This window comes from Melitaea cinxia, chromosome 28, assembly GCF_905220565.1.
Source record: "Melitaea cinxia chromosome 28, ilMelCinx1.1, whole genome shotgun sequence".
NCBI classification, from domain to species: domain Eukaryota; kingdom Metazoa; phylum Arthropoda; class Insecta; order Lepidoptera; family Nymphalidae; genus Melitaea; species Melitaea cinxia.
The window spans coordinates 6816729-6840405 of NC_059421.1; the positions used below are offsets into that span (position 1 = coordinate 6816729).

General features: G+C 33.9%; 2 protein-coding genes across 2 annotated transcripts; both read left to right on the top strand.

Annotated features, from left to right (window-relative positions):
• The first annotated feature begins 4337 nt into the window (after window positions 1–4337).
• Window positions 4338–14215, top strand: LOC123667452 (homeobox protein unc-39-like). The gene is made up of 5 exons (XM_045601347.1): window positions 4338–4954; window positions 5295–5452; window positions 6212–6341; window positions 7411–7533; window positions 14095–14215. The coding sequence occupies exons 1-5, from the start codon at window positions 4338–4340 to the stop codon at window positions 14213–14215; spliced, it is 1149 nt and encodes a 382-aa protein (XP_045457303.1).
• A 2592-nt stretch (window positions 14216–16807) lies between these two features.
• On the top strand, window positions 16808–18484 carry LOC123667362 (beclin-1-like protein). The gene has a single exon (XM_045601279.1). It carries the CDS (start codon window positions 17020–17022, stop codon window positions 18298–18300), a length of 1281 nt encoding a protein of 426 aa, XP_045457235.1. The 5' UTR covers window positions 16808–17019; the 3' UTR covers window positions 18301–18484.
• The last annotated feature ends 5193 nt before the right edge of the window (window positions 18485–23677 follow it).

Here is a 23677-nt window from a genome sequence, read left to right on the forward strand (position 1 = left end):
GATAAAATTTTTGTCAGTCAGTCTGTCTGTCTGTCTGTTTGTCTGTTTGTTCCGGTTTATCTCTGAAACGGTAAATAAGGTTTCTAATTCAAAATATTTTATAATCTTTAATAATAATAATAATATTAATTTTAATTATATCGTTCGAAGAAACAATGTTCAAGTTATTTATATTAGTATAATAGAAAACCGCCAGCTTTAAAGCAACTACACCATTACACCAGAATGGTGCGAGTAGTCGCCTTCCCGAGTAGAAATTTTTTCGTTTTCCTTAGAAGGACCGGACCAGGCATGCCTGTTCAGGACTAGATAAGGCATGTAACGCAGATGATTGGTCTGAACTTGATCGGGATGAGATGAGATTTCCTGATCGGGTCCAGATCAGGAAATCTCATCTCATCCTGATCAGCCGGTTCGGTCTGGTCCTTTAAAAAAAAACGAATGTATATTCTTGAAAAAAAAAAGCGAATTGATATTATAAATATGTTACTTAACATAATTATTATGATATTTATTTCCGTTTATTTTTTCCAATGTATTATTTATTTATGTTTTTACTTTAAATATTAATTATTTTTATTTATTTTTATATTATTAATTAATTATTATTATTAATTAAATTTTAATTATTAACTTCTAATAAATAACTATTAATTAACTATTTCCTATTACTTACGACTGCTCCACTGTGTAGAAATGGACTCCCTGCTAGATTGTCCTGATAACTGTATATATACTAAGTGCGCTTAAAAACATTAATAGCGCGATTCAGGCTAAGTTCAGGCTTAGTTTCAGGATAGTTTTAGGGTATCCTGATTTGGACCGGACCGGGTCCTGATCCAGTATGCCTTACCATACTTGATTATATTTCACATCAGGCTATCCTTGTCTAGACCAGACCTGGTCCTGATAGAGCTTGCCCGATATGGCATGCCTCATTCTAACCTAATCCAGTCCAGATACATGATCTGGTTGAGTCTGACCTTTTTTCTAGTCGGGTTAAGGCTGGCGGTTACTGATCTGGTTATATGGCCTTGTAATCTTACCACTGTGCTTCGGAGACTATGTTATGTCGTCGCGCGTCGATCCTGATAGTTGTAACAAGACACCTTAGCGATTGTTACACATCATAAAGAAATAATCCATCAATCCACAGTGGACCAACGCATCGTAGTGGAGTAAACTCTAATCCTTTTCCAACATGAAAAAGAAGGCCTATGCCCAGCAATGGGGCATTTATAGGCTGATTTAGTTCAGTTCAAATAGATAGCAAATACACGTCAGCAGAATTTTAAAGCATTTATTACATAGTAATTTATATTCGTTCTTATAAAATTGTGTCATACAAATAGGTATTGCTTACTTATAGTTTTCACAAGACATTGAATAATGAAAATTTGTTAAGTTACGTGAAATGCGATATTGTTTATGTGCGGTAGCTTTAAACTTTTATATTTAACTAGCTGTGGCCCGCGACGTGCTGCGTAAGTTTAAGGAAGCCAATCGCGTTGCCATGCCTATCAAAAACAAAAATAATTTTTGCAATTCGATCCAGTAATTTCTGAGACTAGCGCGTTTGAACGAACAAACTTTTCAGCTTTATAATATTAGTATTATTTATTAGTTTTATGTATTAGTATAGATATACAAGTTGTACATGTGACTTCCTTCGCTATTATACATTTTCACGTCGACGCTTCCGAGAATCTCTGGTTACTCACCAACAGGATCACAATACTACTTGAAAGCAGTATTATTTAGATTTGATCTTCTGTGAGGTCGAGGTACTCCCTCAGTCGGGTTACTCCAAATTTTTAGCCGGATATTTCCTGCTGTGCTGGTACAACACAATACAATACAAATATACTTTATTGTACAACCAAAAACAATACATGTAACATAAAAGAAAAAGAAACAAGCAAGAAAAAATAATAGTAATAATAATAACAAAAAAAAAACACACAATTTTATATGAAATTAATAACAACACAAAATTATATGAAATTAATAAAAAAAAAAAATGAAGTAAAACTAAAGCAGTGTTTTATTGAAATAGGGCACATTTGTATAAATCTTGCTTTAAAATCTATAGCAGCTTGACTGGGAATTGACTCCCTCAAACCTTACAGAAGATCACAGCTAAATAGCACTGCTCAAAAGTAATGTGTTCCTGTGATGAGTAGGATAAAAAGATTTACAGTTCGGGTTAGAGGAACATCGAGCTCTGAATGCAGACGTGAAAATACTAATATACGAAAAAATATATATTTATTCTAAGCAGAAATCGAATCAACAACCGCCGGTTTTTACGTGCCTATACGCAATACTATTATACGAAATGTGGTTAATATATTACTATTTATAATCGTCGAAAACAAAATATTAAAAGGAATTTAGTTTAATATATATTTATATTGTATTTGCAAATTTAATTATTTTACATCTATTTATACTTTTTTTTATATGTCTATCGTGGTGTCAGAAAGGCTGGTTAATTTTTGCCTAGAGAATCGGTATTGCGATTCAACGGGGAAACAGGGCCAGCATTCTTGGCTAGTCCACGCGGACATCAACGCAATTTATATGACAATTAATATAGGAAAATATAAGTTTTAAAACTTTCATAGTCTTATAACATCAATACTTTTCCGTTCATTAATTAGTCAGCGATATGTTAAGTTTCAAAATGGCAATCGCGGCTAGTCCCGTATCAGTAAAATCATATCTTTAAATACCTAGGTAATTGAAAGACGGAAAAATATATTTATTTATAATAACAAATTACACAAGACACAATTAAATAAAGATTAAAAATACAAATAAAAAAAAAAAAACAAAGAATAGAATAATAAAAAAGAAAAAAAAAAAACAAAGATTATAAATATTAAAACAAAAGTTTAGTTTTATATATAGCTGTGTGGTTACGGCAGCAAAGAATATAGCCCTCTCTTCCCGTGGGTGACGTAAGAGGTGACTAAGAGATAACACAGTTCTATACTACCACCTTGGAACTTAAAAAGCTGACCGATGCGATGGCGGAATAACCATTCAACTTCTGGCTTTGAAATTCACAGGCCGAAGGCGTGCAGTAGCGTCTTTGGTGCGACAAAGCCAGACCTGCGGTCACCAATCCGCCTGCCCAGCGTGGTGACTATGGGCAAAACACTTGAGTGCACGCCATTTTTGGCGCGACTTGTGGAGGCCTATGTATCTTATTTTTAACATAAAGAAGGGTGTAATAGCAAAAATTAAATAAAAGACGTTGTTTTTAAGAATGATTCCGGTTTGTTGTAGATTAATATTCGTTTGTCGCGGGATGTTTTGAATACGTACGACAAAATTATTTTTAAATACATACGATAATTTTTACCGCACGGCATTTATCTGGCATTGCTTCTTCTTTCAATAATGGAGTAATATTTTCACTCAGAAGATATATATTTTTGTAAAGCAAAGATTTTAATGACTCCCTTTGTCTTAATTATTCCTAATTAACTATCAAAATTGGGTCCAATAGTGTTATTAATTTTTGGCCAGCTGTTCGGTACATCAGTACAAAGCGTAACCATAACGTAACATTATAATAACATCATACTAGGTTTAAATTCACGAGTCTTTGACAGCGTTGGAGGTAAACTGTAAAAAAATATGAGGTTTTCACGGTCATTAAAAAAAATGTTGTAGGTATACATTATTGATAACAGCTACTAAAATTCTAATATTTATGATAGGACGTATCCACACATAAGCAAACTTTTTTATCAGCGTAACAATCAAACCTCATTTCATGTTTTTATATTGTTATAAACATATTTTTTGATAGATGTCAAGAATTTGTATTTCGAATTCTTCTTTTTAATTAATTTTTTATCATTCATTAATTCCATTTTATATTTTTATACTTGAACATAGTTTTATATCATTATCTTTCTTTAATTTATAAAAAAGTCGTTGGAGATATCGAATTTTTTATTACTACTTCACTCGTTAAATAGCTCATTCGCTAAACTTATCTAAACCTTCTTCTACATGGAGAAAGGGACCTATGCCCATGTACTATGCCTAGCGAGGGGGGCGGGGATTAGGGGGGCATCATGACCGGGCGCTACTCATAAAGGGGCGCCAAATGGCTCACAAAACAAAAAATTGCTGGACATATTGTATGGTTTTCGAATTTTGGGAGCTATAAAGGTATCGTGCTCCGGTATATGCATATACCAAGCATGTTATAGACTGAATTAGCTCAGTAGCTTATTTAACTGAATGTAAATGTTTCTTTTACAAGTAGTTTTACAATGAAATAAAAAAAATTGTTGCAGATAAATATCAATTCTGTGATGAAATCCACAAACATGGATACTTGTTCAGACCGCTTAAGTCCATCAAGCGACATGACGAGCGAGTCTGAAACGTCCTTACCGCCATTTCCCTATGAACAACAAAATGGTAACTTCTACACACAAACGGACATTACGGAAAAACAATATTTTTCATGCAAACAGAAAAACCGTACGGATGACAGAAAGGAGGTTTACTTGCAAGAAAGCAATAAAAACTCTTTCGAAAATTATTTGTCGCCGAGAGGAAAAAAATATTTGAATTTCGAACTAAAACTACCGCCTATCAACGATAACTTTTTTTCACAAATCGACGAAGACCGACGCTCAAATTACTTTAATGAAGTTTCTATGAAAAATATTCAAAATGAGAACAATCCGATGGTGGAAATCGAAATAAACAATGCGTTTGAAAGCGTTGTTAATAATGATAGAGAGAGACAGCAATATTTTTCTGATAGTGAGAACGGGATGCGTAGATGTTTAAATTTTAATTCCGAACAAGTCCAATGTGTGTGTGAGGCGTTACAACAGAAAGGCGATATAGAGAAATTGGCGGCGTTTTTATGGAGTCTGCCGACGACGGAGCTGTTGCGAGGGAATGAAACTGTTTTAAGGTTGGGAACAATGCTAGCTTTTTTTTTTAATAAAACGTATATGACTAAGGAGTTTCGTATCGGGTTCAAATTACACATGGAATAGTTACTACCTAATTAAGAAAAAATTAAGAAAAGTTTAAGTTTTTATTTATTAAATGGAAATCAAATTAAAATAAAATTAGTTAGAATGTTAGTTCTTATACAAAAAGAAAAATCCGCACTCTCGTGTAAAAAAAGCTATATAAGTATCAGATATTAAATATATATTTCTACAATGAGTGATGACGATATAGATACTAAATAAAAACATTTTGAAATAATTTTTTAATATAATTTTTAAGTATAAAAAATATTTTAGAGCACGAGCGTTAGTTGCCTTCCACCACGGTGTTTTCCAAGAACTCTATGCTATATTGGAGAAGCATCCGTTTCCGCCCAGACACCATAGCGACTTACAGAAGCTGTGGTTCAAAGCTCATTATAAAGAGGCTGAGAAAGTTAGGGGAAGGCCTCTGGGTAAGTCATTAATATTTCTAAGCCTTTTTTTAGCACACAATTTTCCATTCCCATACATTTTAAGTTATTCCTATACTTGAAATGACCGCTTCTTGCATCTGATGCAACTTTATAATTTTTATATTAAAATTTTGTTTCTATAAGCAAATAAAATGAATATGTATTTATCTCGTTATTAAAATAGTCTATTAAGGAAGAGCACAGTAAGAAATATCTTGCTCAAAATTAAGAGCAGCCCGACTAGTGAAATATCTCAACCTTACAGAACATCACAGCTAAATAACTGCTGTCAAGCAGTGTTGTATTCCTCTGGTGAGTAAAGTTGCCAGAACTTTAGGTAGGGTCAGGAGTAGGGTCGGCAACGTGCTTGCGATTCCTCTGTTACATGTGTCTATAGGCTACGGTACCATCAGGTGGGCAGTACGCTTGTTTGTCAACCTTTAAAAGTATGTGTTACACTTGTGGCCCATGTTATAAGACAGCGACCCTTATAGTATTATCCTGATTGCGATTGTAACTCATAGTAGGGAATATATTCGCCAACCAGCAGTGGAGTAGCATCGTGGAAAAAGCTCCAATCCATCTCCTATACAGAGAAAGAGGCCTATGACCAACAGTAGGTTGTTACAGGCTAAGACGATACTTGCTGTTCAAATTTATCATTTGATAACAGTCTTATCAAATATAATTTCATTTTTAGTCCTATTTAAGTATTTTTGTTTTTGAAAAGTCATTACACATTTGTATTATTATTTATAGGAGCAGTAGATAAATACAGACTACGGAAGAAGTACCCTCTACCTAAAACAATATGGGATGGGGAAGAAACAGTTTATTGCTTCAAGGAGAAGAGTAGGAATGCTCTTAAAGACTGTTACTATAGGAATAGGTAGGCTTTTAATCAATCAAGCGAATCGTCAACATGTATGTACGCGCTTAACTGTCGAAGAGCGACACGCTGTCGAACGACTGCACCAAATTATTGAATTTAAAAAAAGCAGGAGGGTCTTAAGTCGACTGTATTTTGTATGTGTATATACACTCTCATAACGTTTTACTGGTGTACCGATTTTATCTGCTGTGTGGTTACGGTAGTAAAGAATATAGCCACGCCCTCTCTTCCCGTCGGTGTTGTAGGAGGCGAGTAAGGGATAACACAGTTCCACTACCACTTTGGAACTTAAAAAGCCGATCGATGGCGGGATAACTATCTACCCTGAAGACGGGCAGCAGCGTCTACGGTGCGACAAAGCCAGCCCTGCGGTCACTAACCCGCCTGCCCTATGGGCAACACACATGACTTCACGCCATTTTTGACACGAACTTGTGGAGGCCTATGTCCAGCAGTGGACTGCAATAGGCTGTAGTGATGATGATGAGGATGATGATGAATCCCTAAAATTCCTCATATATAATATTGTAAATGCGAAAGTTGTTTGTTATGCTTTCGCGCGACTACTTAACCGATAATCATGAAACTTTGTACACATACTTATTCTTGGAGGTATTAAAAGTAACATAGGATACTTTTAATTTTTTTTTAAGCAAAGCCACGGGTAATGTCTAGTATTAATACACATCGGCGAACTAGACATACACATATACTAGATGTCTCTAATAATGCGTATTGAAGTTGTCTGTTTATTACCTGTCGATGTAAATTGTCGTCGGTTTAATTTTATGTGACATCGAAAATAAATGTGACATTAAAAATTATTTGCTTCAGTATCGATTAATAGTTCAGAAATGTAGGTATGTTTGCTATAGCTATTAAAATATTTTATTGCTTTTTCAAAATAAAATTAAATATTTTGTGAACATAACTTTTTCATTGCAAAACAAAGTAAACTGGTCAGAGAAAGGTTAACTGATTTTTGTAACTTTAGTTTAGGGTTTGTATTTTTCAATAATATAATTAATGTATTTTTCAATAATATAATTAATATTATCTATTCTAGATATCCAACACCAGATGAGAAGCGAGCGCTCGCTCAGAAGACTGGTCTAACACTGACTCAGGTTTCAAATTGGTTCAAAAATAGACGTCAAAGGGATCGAACGCCTCAGCAGAGTAATCGACCGTAAGTTGAAACCAAATCAAAATACTGATAAATAATGTATTTACTTTTTCATTATTTATTTTTTTATTAAGTGCTTCATCTTGTAGTATTATTTGCTAAATTTCCGATCATGTGGGAATGTCGGGATAAAAAATAGCCTGTATATTCTGGATCTTCAGCTATACCTGCATACCAAGTTTCGTTGCAATGCTGATTGTACATTACTGTTTTTGCCTGAAATCAATCACAAAATAAAATTATCCTTCCAAATTTTTGGCATTTATACCTAATACCTATTACTAGGATTGATTCTTTATTGAATTATATAATATTAATAATCGTGATTTGTGATCTGAACTTTTGACTGGGTCGACCGATTTCGATGAATTTTGTTTTAATTGAAAGGTGTTGCGTTTCATTTGGTTCCATTTAAATTTAATTGACATCTGACAAGTACTTTTAGAGTTATATCTAATAATGCGTATTTACTTGACTATTTTTTCGTCGACCTACGTTGTATTAAACCGCATAACTTTTCACTGGATTTATCGATTTTGATGATTCTTACTTTTTGAGTAATCTTTGATAGCGCGTATTTACTTGACTATTTTTTTGTCTACTTACGTTGTATTATTTGTCGATGTAATTGAAGGAAAGTATTTTTCGTTTGCTTTTTTCGGTTACTACAATTATATTTTAATCGTTATTTATGACATTAAAATTATATTTGTTTTAATCAATTGTAGTTAAAAGTGAAATAACGATTGACATCTAACGAAGTGAGGAGAGCTCAGCTAGTCTTATTATTAAGTTTATTTTGAAACATTAATTTTTAACTACTTGACGACCGACATACGTTGTTTTCTTTTGCGAACTGTGAAACGCGTGAATGTTAAATATTTTAAAGCAACGATTTAAATATTTGCTTGAAAGTCGGTACGTTTTCTTAAATTTTACAATTTATTAATTTTTTACTTCGTTGTACCTACCTTGTATAAAGTATTAGTAATTAGCCGAATTGGTCAAATCGTTATTGAGTTTTGCGCTTAGCAACACACTGAAAGATAGGTACATGCTTTATAAAAAAAAAATGTATATTAATCTATTGGAACTGCGTATAAACAATGTAAGAGACTTATGTCAAGTGCCGAAATTAACAGATTAACTCATAGCTTTTACTAGTGTATAAGTGTTAGGTATGTATAGCTGATTAAAATATTTGTGTTACAACTAAACACTCAATATTACCTACGCGCCATTTTTACGACTATAAACAAAACGATTGTTTCATCTATGGTCCTTTGTTGTACTCAAGGTCAGAACCATATGGTCCATAAAATTTTTTGTGACATTTAATGAGTATACTAGCTTTACACCGCGACTTTGCCCGCAATGATAAAATGATTTGTTGATGATTCGATCTCTCTCGTTAAAATAAAGCCTACGTTACTCAATATATATCATAGCATGACAGTTTAATTAGGTATATAGCCTATTTTTATCTGTAATATTTCTCTTTTTAAGTACTCCACAATAATTAATCTCTCCAAAATATTCCGCTCATACAAATTTTTTTTTTAAAGATATAACTTTAATCGCTTCTAAGAAAATAAAGTATAAACAAAATATCTTTCGAGAAGGGATTGGTTCGGTAGTCTTAAAAATATTTTGAACTTTGTATTTTCGAGAAATAATATTAAAAACATTGAACTGCCCTTACACGTGTGCCCTAACAATTGATTAATGACCCCATAATGAGGGTCGCTCGACCACTACCTTTTGAACAAAAAATTTTGCAGTTTTATCTGAACCCGATGTGAAGTCTCCGTCATCGATCGACATGTGTTGCTGAAGTTAGTTTGAGCTGGACCACTATTAACTATAAGTTAACATTTGTAAGTTCAGGTTAATAAACAATAGATTTGTAAGATTCTCTTTATTATTACCTAGATTTTAACTGGTTTGTCCGCGTAAAAAAAACGATTTTGATTGTTTCATTTTCTCCTAAAATAGGTATAGTATATTATGTCACTCGGTGACAACGTAGCAATTTTCTGGTTACTTTATTACTTTATTTTATTATATTTAATATTCTTTTTAATACAAACAGAAATTATAAATGTAAATATGAGTCATCAATATAAATAAAATTTCCTTTATGCAGAAACACCATAATAATAATAATAAAGGAGGCGCCAATAAGTCCAGCTTCCTAAATATTGAACAAGCCCAAAGATTAATTATTAAGGTGATGTACTGTAAACCACTCAGATTTCCTACTGATACTCTGTTCAACATTAGTGGCTTGTTGTCAGTAAGAAAGCTTTACATACTAAACATTACACTAAAATGTCACAAAAATTTGCCTTATGACCATCGCAAGGTATTAAAACGTAGGAAAGACATAGTTGCACCGTCATATTCTTATCGAACGGTCTTTGCCAAACGTCAGTACGATAGCCAATCCTCTTACGTATACAATTCTATTAATCATAAAATAAAAATTTATCCAATGACATTACGAAAGTTTAAACAAGCTATAACGGAGTGGTTAAGGGATCTAACATATGAGGATGTTGAAAAATTTTTAGTTAGAATAGCATAAAAAAGTAAAGTAAATAACTAGATGAGTATATGTATACGTATGTATGTATACACACACACACACTCACACTCACACGCACACACACACACACACACACACACACACAAGTACGCACGCACTCACAAACACATTCTTGATCACATTCACTCACTTATAAAGCGCAGTTTAATTATTAACAAAATTCTGTTTTTTTATAAAATCGTGTCATATTGTTGCCGTTTGTATGAAATCTTAGTTAAAGACTTGGGAAGTTGCGAGTCATTCCCACAACAAGTATCTACGATAACTTATTAGGAAGACTCAGTGTAACTTATATTGTAAACAGATTTCATGAATAAAGATATTATTATTATTATTATCTTTCGCGTCAGGATATATGACTGAAAGTTTATAATTTAGATTGAATATATGTTTTTAAACTTCAACGGTCACTATGGAACTTGATTCTACGGGACTTACCGCGATTGCCATTTTGAAATTTCCGATATTTTGTGTTTAATATTATTTTGATGTTTTGTAACAAGAATAACAGTTGAGTTCCTTGCGTTTCTTTTCTGCAGAATCTAGATTTTATATGATGGCAATTTCATTTTTTATTCAATACAGATGTACTTTTACGTTTTTAACCGACTTCCAAAAAAGGAGGAGGTTCTCAATTCGACTGTATTTTTTTTTTTTAATGTATGTTACATCAGAACTTTTGACCGGGTGGACCGATTTCGACAAATTTTGTTTTAATCGAAAGGTGGTGTGTGCCAATTGGTCCCATTTAAATTTATTTGAGATCTAACAACTACTTTTCGAGTTATATCTAATAATGCGTTTTTACTTGACGCTTTTTTCGTCGACCTACGTTCTATTATACCGCATAACTTTCTACTGGATTTACCGATTTTGATAATTCTTTTTTTGTTGGAAAGGGGATATCCCTAGTTCGGTACCATGATAAGGAAACTAGGATCTGATGATGGGATCCTAGAGAAATCGAGGGAATCTCTCGAAAATCCGCAATAACTTTTTACTGGGTGTACCGATTTTGATAATTTTTAATTTAATCGAAAGCTAATGTTTATCATGTGGTCACATATAAATTTTATCGAGATCTGATAACTACTTTTTGAGTAATCTTTGATAACGCGTAGTTACTTGACTATTTTTTCGTCGATCTACGTTGTATTACTTGTCGATGTAATTGAAGTCGGTTTTTTTTTCGTTTGCCTGCAAACACAATTATTCCTAACCCGATTTCCTTTGTTTTTTTTTTAATTATACGTGATATGGTCGAAATTATTCAAATAATTCATTAAATTAATAAAATTTTGAAAGTTTAAAGCTTCGAATTGATACCTACTAACTTTTTTTCTTATTATTTTTAATATGAAAACCTTAAATCTTTATATATATATTTCTTGTGTGCGTGTGTATGTCACTGAACTCCTCCTAGACGGCTGGACCGATTTTGATGAAATTTTGGTGTGAGTTTTTGTTGAGTGAGTTGAGGATTCGAGGATGGTTTAGATTCACAATTTGGTCCACTGGAAAATGTTTATTTAACTAATTTTTCATTTATACTTATAAAGGTAGTTGTTACTTTTGGAATGTTTACCATTGGATCCAGTAGACTGCGCTACCATCGCAGAATCAAATATTAAATACTATTCTATTTTAATTTCAGTTTGTCCCGACAGTTGGTGCTGTGATCAAATTGAGAAAAATATTTGAAATTTTGTGTTATGGCAAAACAACGTTTGCGCGGTCAGCTAGTATACAATAAAATTGCGAGATACATAGGGATGGGCAAATGAAAAAAATATATCGATATATATCGTAAAATAAAAGTAGCCTAAGTTACACCTTATTACATCAGCTATCTGCTAGTGAAAGTTCCGTCAAAATCTGTCCAGCTTAATGAACATGTACGCACACGTTACACCATAGATTAGCATTAGATTCACACTTTGGTCTTTGATCACACTCAAATTTAGTCTTAAGGGGCCTACTCAAAGCACTGCCTGCAGGGCCTGCTTGCAGTTACTGCCGCAGAGGATGTTGCTCCACAAAGCACTGCAAATCATTTACGCGGCATACGTTGTCGTGTTCACTTGTGTTCTCTTTGTCCTTGCCTAAATTCGTCAGTTTTTATAAATGGCTCCTACATTATTCAAACACCAAAAAATAGCATTGGGTTTGACTGTATTGAGTACTTGTAGCGTTCAAACGAAAAAAAGGAAGCACTGGTGTAAAAAAGTTTTATATTTTTCATGTAAAAGCGACATAGCCTGCGACCGCATATCTTTGTTATGATAATGATCGTGGTTAGTTTTCCAAAGACATGGCAAATCCCTATACAATTAGATTACGTCCCTCCACACGTCTTTTTCTCGCTGGCTCATTTTTCTTGAAGAAAACAGAGCCAAACAAATAATATAATAAAACCAAACCAACTAACCACCAACTAACTGATTAATTGCTAAATGACAACCACTGACAAGACAAACCCCAGGTCAAATAGAGTAGACAAACGTCGCAATGTACCGACGTAAACAAAATTGTGGTCTAAATCGGCCCGACCGAGCTACACATGCAGTTTACGGAGTGGGGAGATCGTGTGTCGGGCTGGCAGAACGACACTGCGGCCCTGCGACAGGGTGAACAATTAAAATATCGGCCCTGCATGCATATATACAATACGATCGGCAGTGGCACTGCAAGCAGGGCCCTGCAGGCAGTGCTTTGAGTAGGCCCCTTAAGGGGCCTACTCAAAGCACTGCCTGCAGGGCCTGCTTGCAGTTACTGCCGCAGAGGATGTTGCTCCACAAAGCACTGCAAATCATTTACGCGGCATACGTTGTCGTATTCACTTGTGTTCTCTTTGTCCTTGCCTAAATTCGTCAGTTTTTATAAATGGCTCCTACATTATTCAAACACCAAAAAATAGCATTGGGTTTGACTGTATTGAGTACTTGTAGCGTTCAAAAGAAGAAAAGGAAGCACTGGTGTAAAAAAGTTTTATATTTTTCATGTAAAAGCGACATTTCTTTATATGTGTCTGTATTTTGGTGTACATTAAGAATAAATAAATAAATAAATAAATAGCCTGCGACCGCATATCTTTGTTATGATAATGATCGTGGTTAGTTTTCCAAAGACATGGCAAATCCCTATACAATTAGATTACGTCCCTCCACACGTCTTTTTCTCGCTGGCTCATTTTTCTTGAAGAAAACAGAGCCAAACAAATAATATAATAAAACCAAACCAACTAACCACCAACTAACTGATTAATTGCTAAATGACAACCACTGACAAGACAAACCCCAGGTCAAATAGAGTAGACAAACGTCGCAATGTACCGACGTAAACAAAATGGTGGTCTAAATCGGCCCGACCGAGCTACACATGTCCCTGATTGCAGTTTACGGAGTGGGGAGATCGTGTGTCGGGCTGGCAGAACGACACTGCGGCCCTGCGACAGGGTGAACAATTAAAATATCGGCCCTGCATGCATACATACAATACGATCGGCAGTGGCACTGCAAGCAGGGCCCTGCAGGCAGTGCTTTGAGTAGGCCCCTTTAAGAAACTACCCATAGACATGTTTTTTGGTTGCGTTCACAAACTACAGAGGGATATAGACAGCACTAATACCAAAACTCGCAAACTCTCGCGCGCTCTTCTTTATATTCATTTACAGATAAAACGGACCATATGTTGCAATAAAAGTAGAATATATAATTCATTTAAAATATAATATAGTTTAAAAAAATATCGACTTCGATATTCAAAAATAAATATCGATTATTGATATTTTGAAATTAAAAATATCGCCGATATTTATCGATATTTTTTTGAAAAAATATCGATATTTCGATATATCTATATTTGGTGCCCTTCCCTAGAGATACATACGCGTGGACGGTATTTTATACTCTTAAGTTAATATACAATAAGTAAATCGCTTTATTTATTTTTTACAGTGAAATGCTGGTACCAGCACAGTACGTCGGCGCCCAAGGAGGTTTATCTCAATCATTTCTCCCCAATACATATTACAAGCTTCAAGACGCCTCACATTATCTACATGGAAACCAACATTAAATCAGTGCTACTATATTAAAAAAATATTTTATTTTAGTAGGTTTTTTTTAAAGTTTCAAATTTGTACCTCATTTAAACCACCTTTTTGTATATAGATTATAATAATAGATAAATATTAATATAATATAATTTTTGCATTAAAAACTATAGGATATTATAACTTCGACTGTTAGTTTAATTGCTATTGTTTTCTTTATTCCACGAAGTAAGTGTAAGTTAAGTTTAATTAAAAATGAAAAATAAACAAATGCCTATTTTGATCACTTTCTTTATGTTACTTATCATTTTAAAAGTTTACTTATCGTTTTAATTTACTTAAAAAATAATTACAAAATCTTATTTTTTGTTTTCATAAATTTGAAAATGCTTACTTATATTAAAACTGAACATAATTTATATATTTTGTACGTTACTTAAAAATATGTCTGGTATCGATAAAAATATAGTATATCTTATCAGTTGTTACATTCATGTAAAAAATATTTTTTTAATATATATAAGTATAAAGCTTCTATATAATCTGTGTAAGATATCATTAGAAGGTTTATAACAAATTTATAAGTAAAGGGTTAATTTAATTGCAGGATTTCACAAAATAATAGTGAAAATAATATCAGTGTAAATATTGCGGTGCTGTTAAGTTTTAATCATTGTATTCTAGTCTAAAATATTATTAAATATATATTGATAAATTATATTATTGTTTAATTTTATTATAACATACTTAAATGAACTAAACTGGACCAACTGGACCGGTCTTGAAAACGTGTCTCTAGCAGGCAGTGTCAGTGTTAGTTGTATCCACGCCCTGAGCTAGATATCTACGTCGCATACTAAAAAAGTTTTCACTTCAACAATTTAAGCTCATACTAAAAAGGTAATGGATGTAATAAAATAACTATTCATTAAAAGATATAACGATTTATTCAGAAAGAAACGAATAATATTTCCTTTAGGGAAGAGCCTTTACATCAGAAAACTCTTTGGTTAGATTATCAAAGTCAATATTTCATTTTAGATTGACAAAGTTGCCAAGTTCGTCAAAGAAGATTGAAATATTTTTATCAGGTTGACGCTTAGTAAGTCAAATTTTCGTTGTGGCTTTAAACAAACGCTCAATTTAAAAATTGAAAAATTAGTTCATCATATAATTCCTTTGCAGTTTTATTCAACACTTCCAGTAAAAAGCCTGCACTTAAGCCTTATGAGTTTTTTTTTAAAACCTGTATTTCTAAACTTTTTCATAAAAAAATTATATCTATACTCTTGAAAAAAAAAAACAAGTACTCTACTTAATGATGCCCACGCATGATTTTTTTTTACCAATATTTTCTCATCATCATTAAAAAAATGTTTTATTGTTAGCAAGTTTTTTTTTTGTGAAATAAGAATTAGAAAATTGCCGTCCTTTATCATTGTTTGGATAATTAACAATGTTATATACACTGGACTACAAATTATAATGCGATCAATAGTTTTGCTAATTCAAGTGACCAAGCGATGCATCCAGAACGAAAGTACTAACATCGTCCAGAAATTGTTATTTGTCGCAAATCAACAGTGGGATCATCCTGAGCAGCATTAGTAATTGTAAGACAATTTGTCTCTTTATCACAACCACGCCTTAAATGCAACCCTTAAATCTGGTGGCCTGGGTCGCCCATCTGTGCCTCTGTTATTTTATCTTGTTTTTGTATATTTTCATGATTTGCAATAAAGAATATTATAATATGTTGTAGATTATGCTATGTTCATTGTTATTCTTCAAAATTGTGTAAGTTCATATGCAGAAGTTTTCAACCCGTGGTTTAATCATCTTATTGAGGAAAACAAGATAAGGAATTTAATATTAAAACCTGACTACAAAAGAATTTTAGTACATTAATTTATGTGCTTTAAAGACATTTTCAATATATTGTGAAACCGCCTATAACCTGCGGACAATTTGGACGCTTCTAATGATATCTCATTTGTCTAAATATGATAAGTAGTTTGGGAGATATGAGGAGACAGATGAACATACATACATACACACATACATACACACATACACACATACATACACACATACACACATACATACATACATATGTATATCTATGACGCCGCGTTGGTGCAACGGTTACAGCCATGGATTGTACCTGTTGCGCTGGCGGTTGCGGGTTCGATCCCCGCACATGAAAAACATTTGTAATAGCCATACAGGTGTTTGCCGTGGTCTGGGTGTTGGTGCAGTCCTTGTAGGTCTCCCCACTGTGCCTCGGAGAGCACGTTAAGCCGTCGGTCCCAGTTGTTTTCATGTTCACCTGATAGCGATCGTTACTCATAGTAGGGAATATATCCGCCAATCCGCATTGGAGCAGCGTGGTGGATTAAGGTCTGATCCTTCTCCTACACGGGGAAAGAGGCCTATGCCCAGTAGTGGGATATTACAGGCTGAAGCGAGATATATGTACATAGACTGCTAAAATTATAACGCGCCTTTTGAATTTGTCGAAGTCGGGTAATCACATACTGACACTATGGTAGGAACTATAAATTTTATAAGGGCAACATTTCTTGAGTTAAGTAATTTTGACAAATGACATTGTTATTTAGCATCTGCGCAAATCGAAAGTACTCTTTGTTTGATTTTCTAAGTATTTTCAAAACTAGTAAACGACTTTAAATTAAATTAACAAAGAGAGATATTATATAATACAGTATATAACGAATACTTTAACTTACACTTATAGAAACAAAGTACATAAACTGTCTGATTAAATGTGCTTTGTTTACGCTGTATTCAAAATTATTGTGATACAATGAGTGAAACGAAATCTTTTGTCAATTTTTCTTGTCAACGGTGTCTGCAGCCTCTAAAGCTCGACGAATCTTTGAATAATCTTGGAGAACACACTATCGCAGATCTAACGCTTCAAATACGACGAAACAATGAAGCAGACCTAGATTTGCAGTCCTCTAGCCTAGAGCACTATGTCCCGCCATTTCGTATGACTGAATCAGGTAATGGAACAAATGGGTTCATGGTTATTTCTGACGGATGGGAAACAACGTCGTCAGGGCACCAGTTACATGTCAAAGCCACCTTATTCGACTTACTCTCAAATAATTCTGATGTCGACCACCCACTGTGTGATGAATGCACAGACACGCTCTTAGAATTAATGGATAACCAGTTACGACAAACGGAGGATGAATGGAGAGACTACAATGAGTATTTAAAAAAATTAGAGGATGACAAAGAAGATTTAAACTTAGAAGGGCTGGAAAAAGAACTAGAGGATTGGAAACAAGAACAAGATAGGTTATTACTTGAATTATCAGCGTTGCAAAAAGAAGAAAAGGCTATGAAAGATCAGATAGAAGTTCAAGAGAAAGAGAAAGAGAGATTGGAAGTTGAACAAGATATCTATTGGAGAGAATACACACGGTATAAAAAAGATTTAATGACGACGGAAGACCAAATGAAGTTTTACGAATGTCAACTTTCATACACACAAGCTCAATTGGACAAATTAAAAAAGACAAATATATTTTTAGCAACTTTTCACATTTCTGATTCTGGGAATTTCGGTATAATAAATAATTTCAGGTTAGGTCGGTTACCGACTGCTCCCGTTGATTGGTCGGAAATTAATGCGGCATGGGGTCAAACTGTTCTACTACTCTCCTCCTTGGCTAGAAAGATAAATTTCTGCTTCCAACGTTACCGGTTAATACCATACGGTAATCATTCATACATAGAAGTTTTAGAAGACCTGAAAGTATTGCCACTGTATGGTTCAGGTGGATTTCGTTTTCTATGGGATACCAAGTTTGATGCTGCGATGGTCGCATTTCTGGATTGCTTACAACAATTTCAGGAGCATGTTGAGAAGGGCAATCAGGGCTTTTGCTTGCCCTACAGGATTGATAAAGGAAAGATAGAAGACAAGGCATCTCCTCCACACACCTATTCGATCAAAATTCAGTTTAATTCCGAGGAGCATTGGACCAAAGCTCTTAAATACATGCTAACGAATTTAAAATGGGCGATTGCATGGATTTCAAATCAAATTAGGGAAGACAAAGTAGAGACATAGTATTTAAAAGCTTTATTTTCTGTGATTTAATAATATAAGATATTGTTAAGTATGTTAATTTTGTATAATTATTAAGTAGCAAATATTTGTGATGTTACTCATATACTAATATTAAGAAATAAAAATGGCTAATGAATTATGTGTAAAATTTCAGTGAGAGATATATAAATGATTTTTTGAATATAATTTATTTTGTGGATTATTTAATTACATTAAAGTAAGCATGCCCTCACACTTTATTATTAAAAAGTTTCAATTCTATTCTAATCTTACTTATATTACATACATATTATTAGTAAGAAAGTTTCTTAAAATGAAGTAAAGATTTATAGATATTCTTTCAAACATTTTTTTTTTATATCACTAGGTCAGCAAACAAGCGTACGGCTCGCCTGATGGTAAGAGATTACCGTAGCCTATAGACGCCTACAATACCAGACGCATCGAAAGCGCGTTGCCGACCCAATCCCCAATGCCCCCAGGAGCTCTGGTCACCTTACTCACCAACAGGAACACAATACTGCTTGAAAACAGTATTATTTAGCTGTGGTCTTCTGTAAGGTTGAGGTACTACCCCAGTCCGGCTGCTCCATATTTTGAGCAGGAAATTCCTGCTGTGCCCTACCTCAGTTAAAACAACAAAAGGTAACTAATAGATGATAAGACCATATTGTCATATAAATATAAATCTATTATTATAATCAATTTATGATTACAAACAATTATAATTATATATAAAGAATTTATTATTATAGAATTTACTCATAAACTCTACATATATGGCAACAAATTCAGAACAAAAGTTGGCTAGTTTCATTAACCCTGCTTTCACTATGTGCAGAACCTTGGAATAATTCTAAAATCTAAATAAAATAGGTATAGAAATATTTTTATATAAAAAAAAAAATAGCGTTAGTTGAATTACATCATATTGTAAATTAAAATACGAGTTATCTAAGTATTGAAAGTCAATAGTAGGTCACTTAGTAATCTGTTCTGTTATAATATCATTAGGTAACACAAATGACGACTGGCGACTAAATATTTTTTATATCTTTTGGTGGGATGAGGCAAGGATGATGAAGAATGGCAGCAAAAATTGTATCACGATTGTCATATAAGACTATGAAAAGTTTATTTATTAAACTGATTTTTTTAAAATCAATTAAGTTTACAGGTTGTTCCCTTTTTTTCGATACGACGTTAGAGTTCAAACATTCCGCTTAAAACTCCTCAATAGTGTCATCTAGTGTTGTTCAAACAAATTTGTATTTATATTTAGTGCTGTTAGTGCCATCTGTACTTTATATTTTGAAAAAAATTATCCAACTAAATATGCTCAACAAAATACGCAAAAATTCTAATAGATGGTGCTGTGCAGCAGAAAAAATTGTTTCATAATGTATTAGCTAGCTTAGTTGCCCGCGGCTTTGATCGCGTAGAAATTGATAATATTTACAGAGGGGCTAAAATTGTGTATGTTACAGCAATTTAGGATTTCTTTGTAATCCACAATTATGGTTCCCCTTTGAATTATAGTTTGCTATAACCGTATTCAAGGAGCTGTGAAGTAAAAGGTAAACTAATAAAATAATATTGTAACAAAGGTCGCTTTGGTAATGTTACCTTTGAAGCAATATTCTAATTTCAGATAATATTAAATATAAAGTCCTAAACATAATTGAAAACTAAAAACAATATTGTAAACTTCGTTACATTTATAACTAAAGTTGGACCAAATTAAATTTTGAAATTAGTAGGTATAATGAATTCAGTACCTATAAATATGATATAACATTTTTTTAAAGTAAAATTTCTTAACGCACGTTTGACTTGGGAAGTAAGCCGGTGAATGCGTGACGAAAGCGTTACGAAAAGTGTGATAGGGGGGGGGGAACGAAAGGAAGTTGAGAGGGAAATAGTGAAGATAGAAAGAGAGAGTATATTACTGTAAGAGCGAGAGAGAGGGGTGGAGCACACATTTTCTTTCTCTCTTTCTTTCATAGCCAGTAACGTTTCTAAGACGGAGTGCAGGTCTATTTTGCAGCCCTATGGCTAAAGAAGTTTTACTTCAGTCGTGTGGTCTAAAGCACACTCGTTTTTTTAACCGACTTCCAAAAAAGGAGGAGGTTCTCAATTCGACTGTATTTTTTTTTAATGTATGTTAGTTACATCAGAACTTTTGACCGTGTGGACCGATTTCGACAATTTTTTTTTAATCGAAAGGTAGTGTGTGCCAATTGGTCCCATTTAAATTTATTTGAGATCTAACAACTAAAGTGGATATCCCTAGTTTGGTACCATGATAACGAAATTAGGATCTGATGATGGGATCCCAGAGAAATCGAGAGAAACTCTCGAAAATCCGCAATAACTTTCTTCTGGATGTACCGATTTTGATAATTCTTTTTTTGTTGGAAAGGGGATATCCATAGTTTGATACCATGATAAAGAAACTAGGCACTGATGATGGGATCCCAGAGAAATCGAGGGAAACTCTCGAAAATCCGCAATAACTTTTTACGGGGTGTACCGATTTTGATAATTTATAATTTAATCTATAGCTGATGTTTATCGTGTGGTCACATATAAATTTTATCGAGATCTGATAACCACTTTTTGAGTAATCTTTGATAACGCGTAGTTACTTGACTATTTTTGCATCGATCTACGTTGTATTTACTCGTCGATGTAATTGAAGTCGGTTTTTTTTTCGTTTGCAAGCAAACACAATTATTTTGTTTTTGCTTTTCTAAGTATCCGTAGGTATTAAACAAAACTTATTTTATTCATAGACAAGTTATTTTTTGTTATATACATGTTAATTATATAATTTACATATTGCTCTCTTCTAATATCTATGCTCTTATTGTAGAATGTCCAATACACAACCGGTAGCTATTTTTCAAAATGTTTTTTTTTTAGGTAATAGTCAGTATAGGTAATAGTCAGACTGTTTATATATATTTTTTATTATACAAAAAAAAGTGTGTGAGTACTTATTTACGCAGGTAGTTATACTTCAAGAAGTTATACTTCATTGACTAGCTAACTCAGGGTGTCGGTTTTTATCGTGTCGTGTACGCGCGCATCGTAACAAAAATTATGATCACTTTACTACCAACTTTTTTGAGCAAATATTATTATTGATTTTTATGAAAAAGTTTACAACGACTAGCTAATATAAAGTGTTCTACCAACGTGAAGTAGTTCGAAGGCGGTTAATCTTCGTCGCGGCGGCTGAGGCACGTTCCTCAGCCGAAGTTTCACGCTGCTTCAGTTGGAGTTAGTGCTTAATGGACTTCGCTAATAATAGCAATATAGTTAATGTAAGTTTTACAAGAATAGAATTATGGGTATTATTAAAGTAATATTAACTTATAATAATCAATTTCTATTAAACTGTAACCCATCCAAATAAACTTTATTAAAGTTTTATTATTAAAATTAAATGCCAATGTGCATGTGCTGTGTGGCTACGGCACTAAAGAATTTAGCCACCCCCTCTCTACCCGTGGGTGTCGTAAGAGGCGACTAAGGGATAACAAGGTTCCACAACCACCTTGGAACTTAAGAATTCGACCGATGGCGGGATAACCATCCAACTGCTGGCTTTGAAATACACAGGCCGAAGACGGGCAGCAGCATCTTCGGTGCGACAAAGCCAGTACTGCGGTCACCAACCCGCCTGCCCAGCGTGGTGACTATGGGCAAAACACATGAGTTCACGTTATTTTTGGCGTAAACTTGTGGAGGCCTATGTCCAGCAGTGGACTGTATAGGCTGTAATGATATTAAAATTAAATAATAAAAAAAAAAAAAAAGTAAAATGTACTTGATACTGGAGACGAAAACGAGTGTGCTTTAGACCACAGAACTGAAGTAAAACTTACGAAGCGTAACTCTCTCTCTCTCTTTCTATTTTAACTAACTTGTATCTCCCTCTCAACTTCCGTTCGCCTCACCCCATCACACTTTTCGTAACGCTCTCGTCACGCATTCACCAGCTTACTATCCATGTCAAGCGTGCGTAAAGAAGTATTACTTTGAATTTTTTTTTGTCAATGTTATATTCACATCAGATTTTTAATTACACCTCAGGATTACAACTCAACTAAGCCCAATTTCATGCATCAGATTTTACGACTAGGTACGCGTTGAGGCAACGAAGATACAGATAGACAAAAACCATAGAACTATTGTTTCGTTTTCTATGGCTTCCGTAAAGAAGAGGAAGAGCACACTGGTTCATTGTGGCACAGGTTTTGCCTATCACAAGAATCAGGGAACTCATTATTGTATGTAAATAATAATTTTGTGAATAAAGCATTATTATTATAAGCATTATTATTATAGTGCTCTTTTATTCGTTCTCATGTCATTTCATACTTTAAGCCAATTATAAATTTATTAGGTACTTACATATACAAATGTATTTTGCAATACTACTTAATACTAAGTCAGATAAGTAGCAAGCTTTGCAAGTTAGAAGTTCACGCTAATACCCTTTCTAATATTTCCTCTTCAAGTTTGTGAAGTTGACTTAAGTGTTTCAAGTTATAACGCGTTTGTATGAAACTTGTATAGCTTCGAGACAATTTATTTGAAACTTTAGTATGATATATACCTATGTAAGCGTAATTTGCGACCCCGTGGCAATGTCAATATAAAAAGTAGCCTATGTGCTACTCTAGATCATTAGCTATGTACGTGCCGTAAGTTTAATTAAAATCGGCCCAGTAGTTTGTGCGTGAAAGAGTATTAAACATACATACGTAGTATTGGAGTCCACATTAAAACCACCCGTCTAGCAGAATACTGGATACTTGCTTGCTATCCTGTAGTTCAGCATTGCTCTTTTGGAAGTAGGATCGTAAGTCAAAATATGTAGTTACGAACGTGTTTTTCATACAATATTTTAAAATAGACAAAACGCACGTATACATAGTATGTATTATGAATGAATTGACGCCGCGTTGGCGCAACGGTCACAGCCCCATGGCTGTCAAATCAATCAATGAATCAAATGAATCAATGCTGTACAATCCATATTGTACCTGTTGCGCCTGGCGGTTGCGGGTTCGATCCCCGCACATAACAAACATTTGTATTGGCCATACAGGTGTTTGCCGCGGTCAGGGTGTTTGTGCAGTCTTTGTAGGTCTCCCCACCGTGCCTCAGAGAGCACGTTAAGCCGTTGGTCCCGGTTGTTATCATGTATACCTGATAGCGATCGTTACTCATAGTAGGGAATATATCCGCCAACCCCCATTGGAGCAGCACGGTGGATTAAGCTCTGATCCTTCTTCTCCTACATGGGGAAAGAGGCCAATGCCCAGTAGTGGGATATTACCGGCTGAAGCGAAGATTAATATAA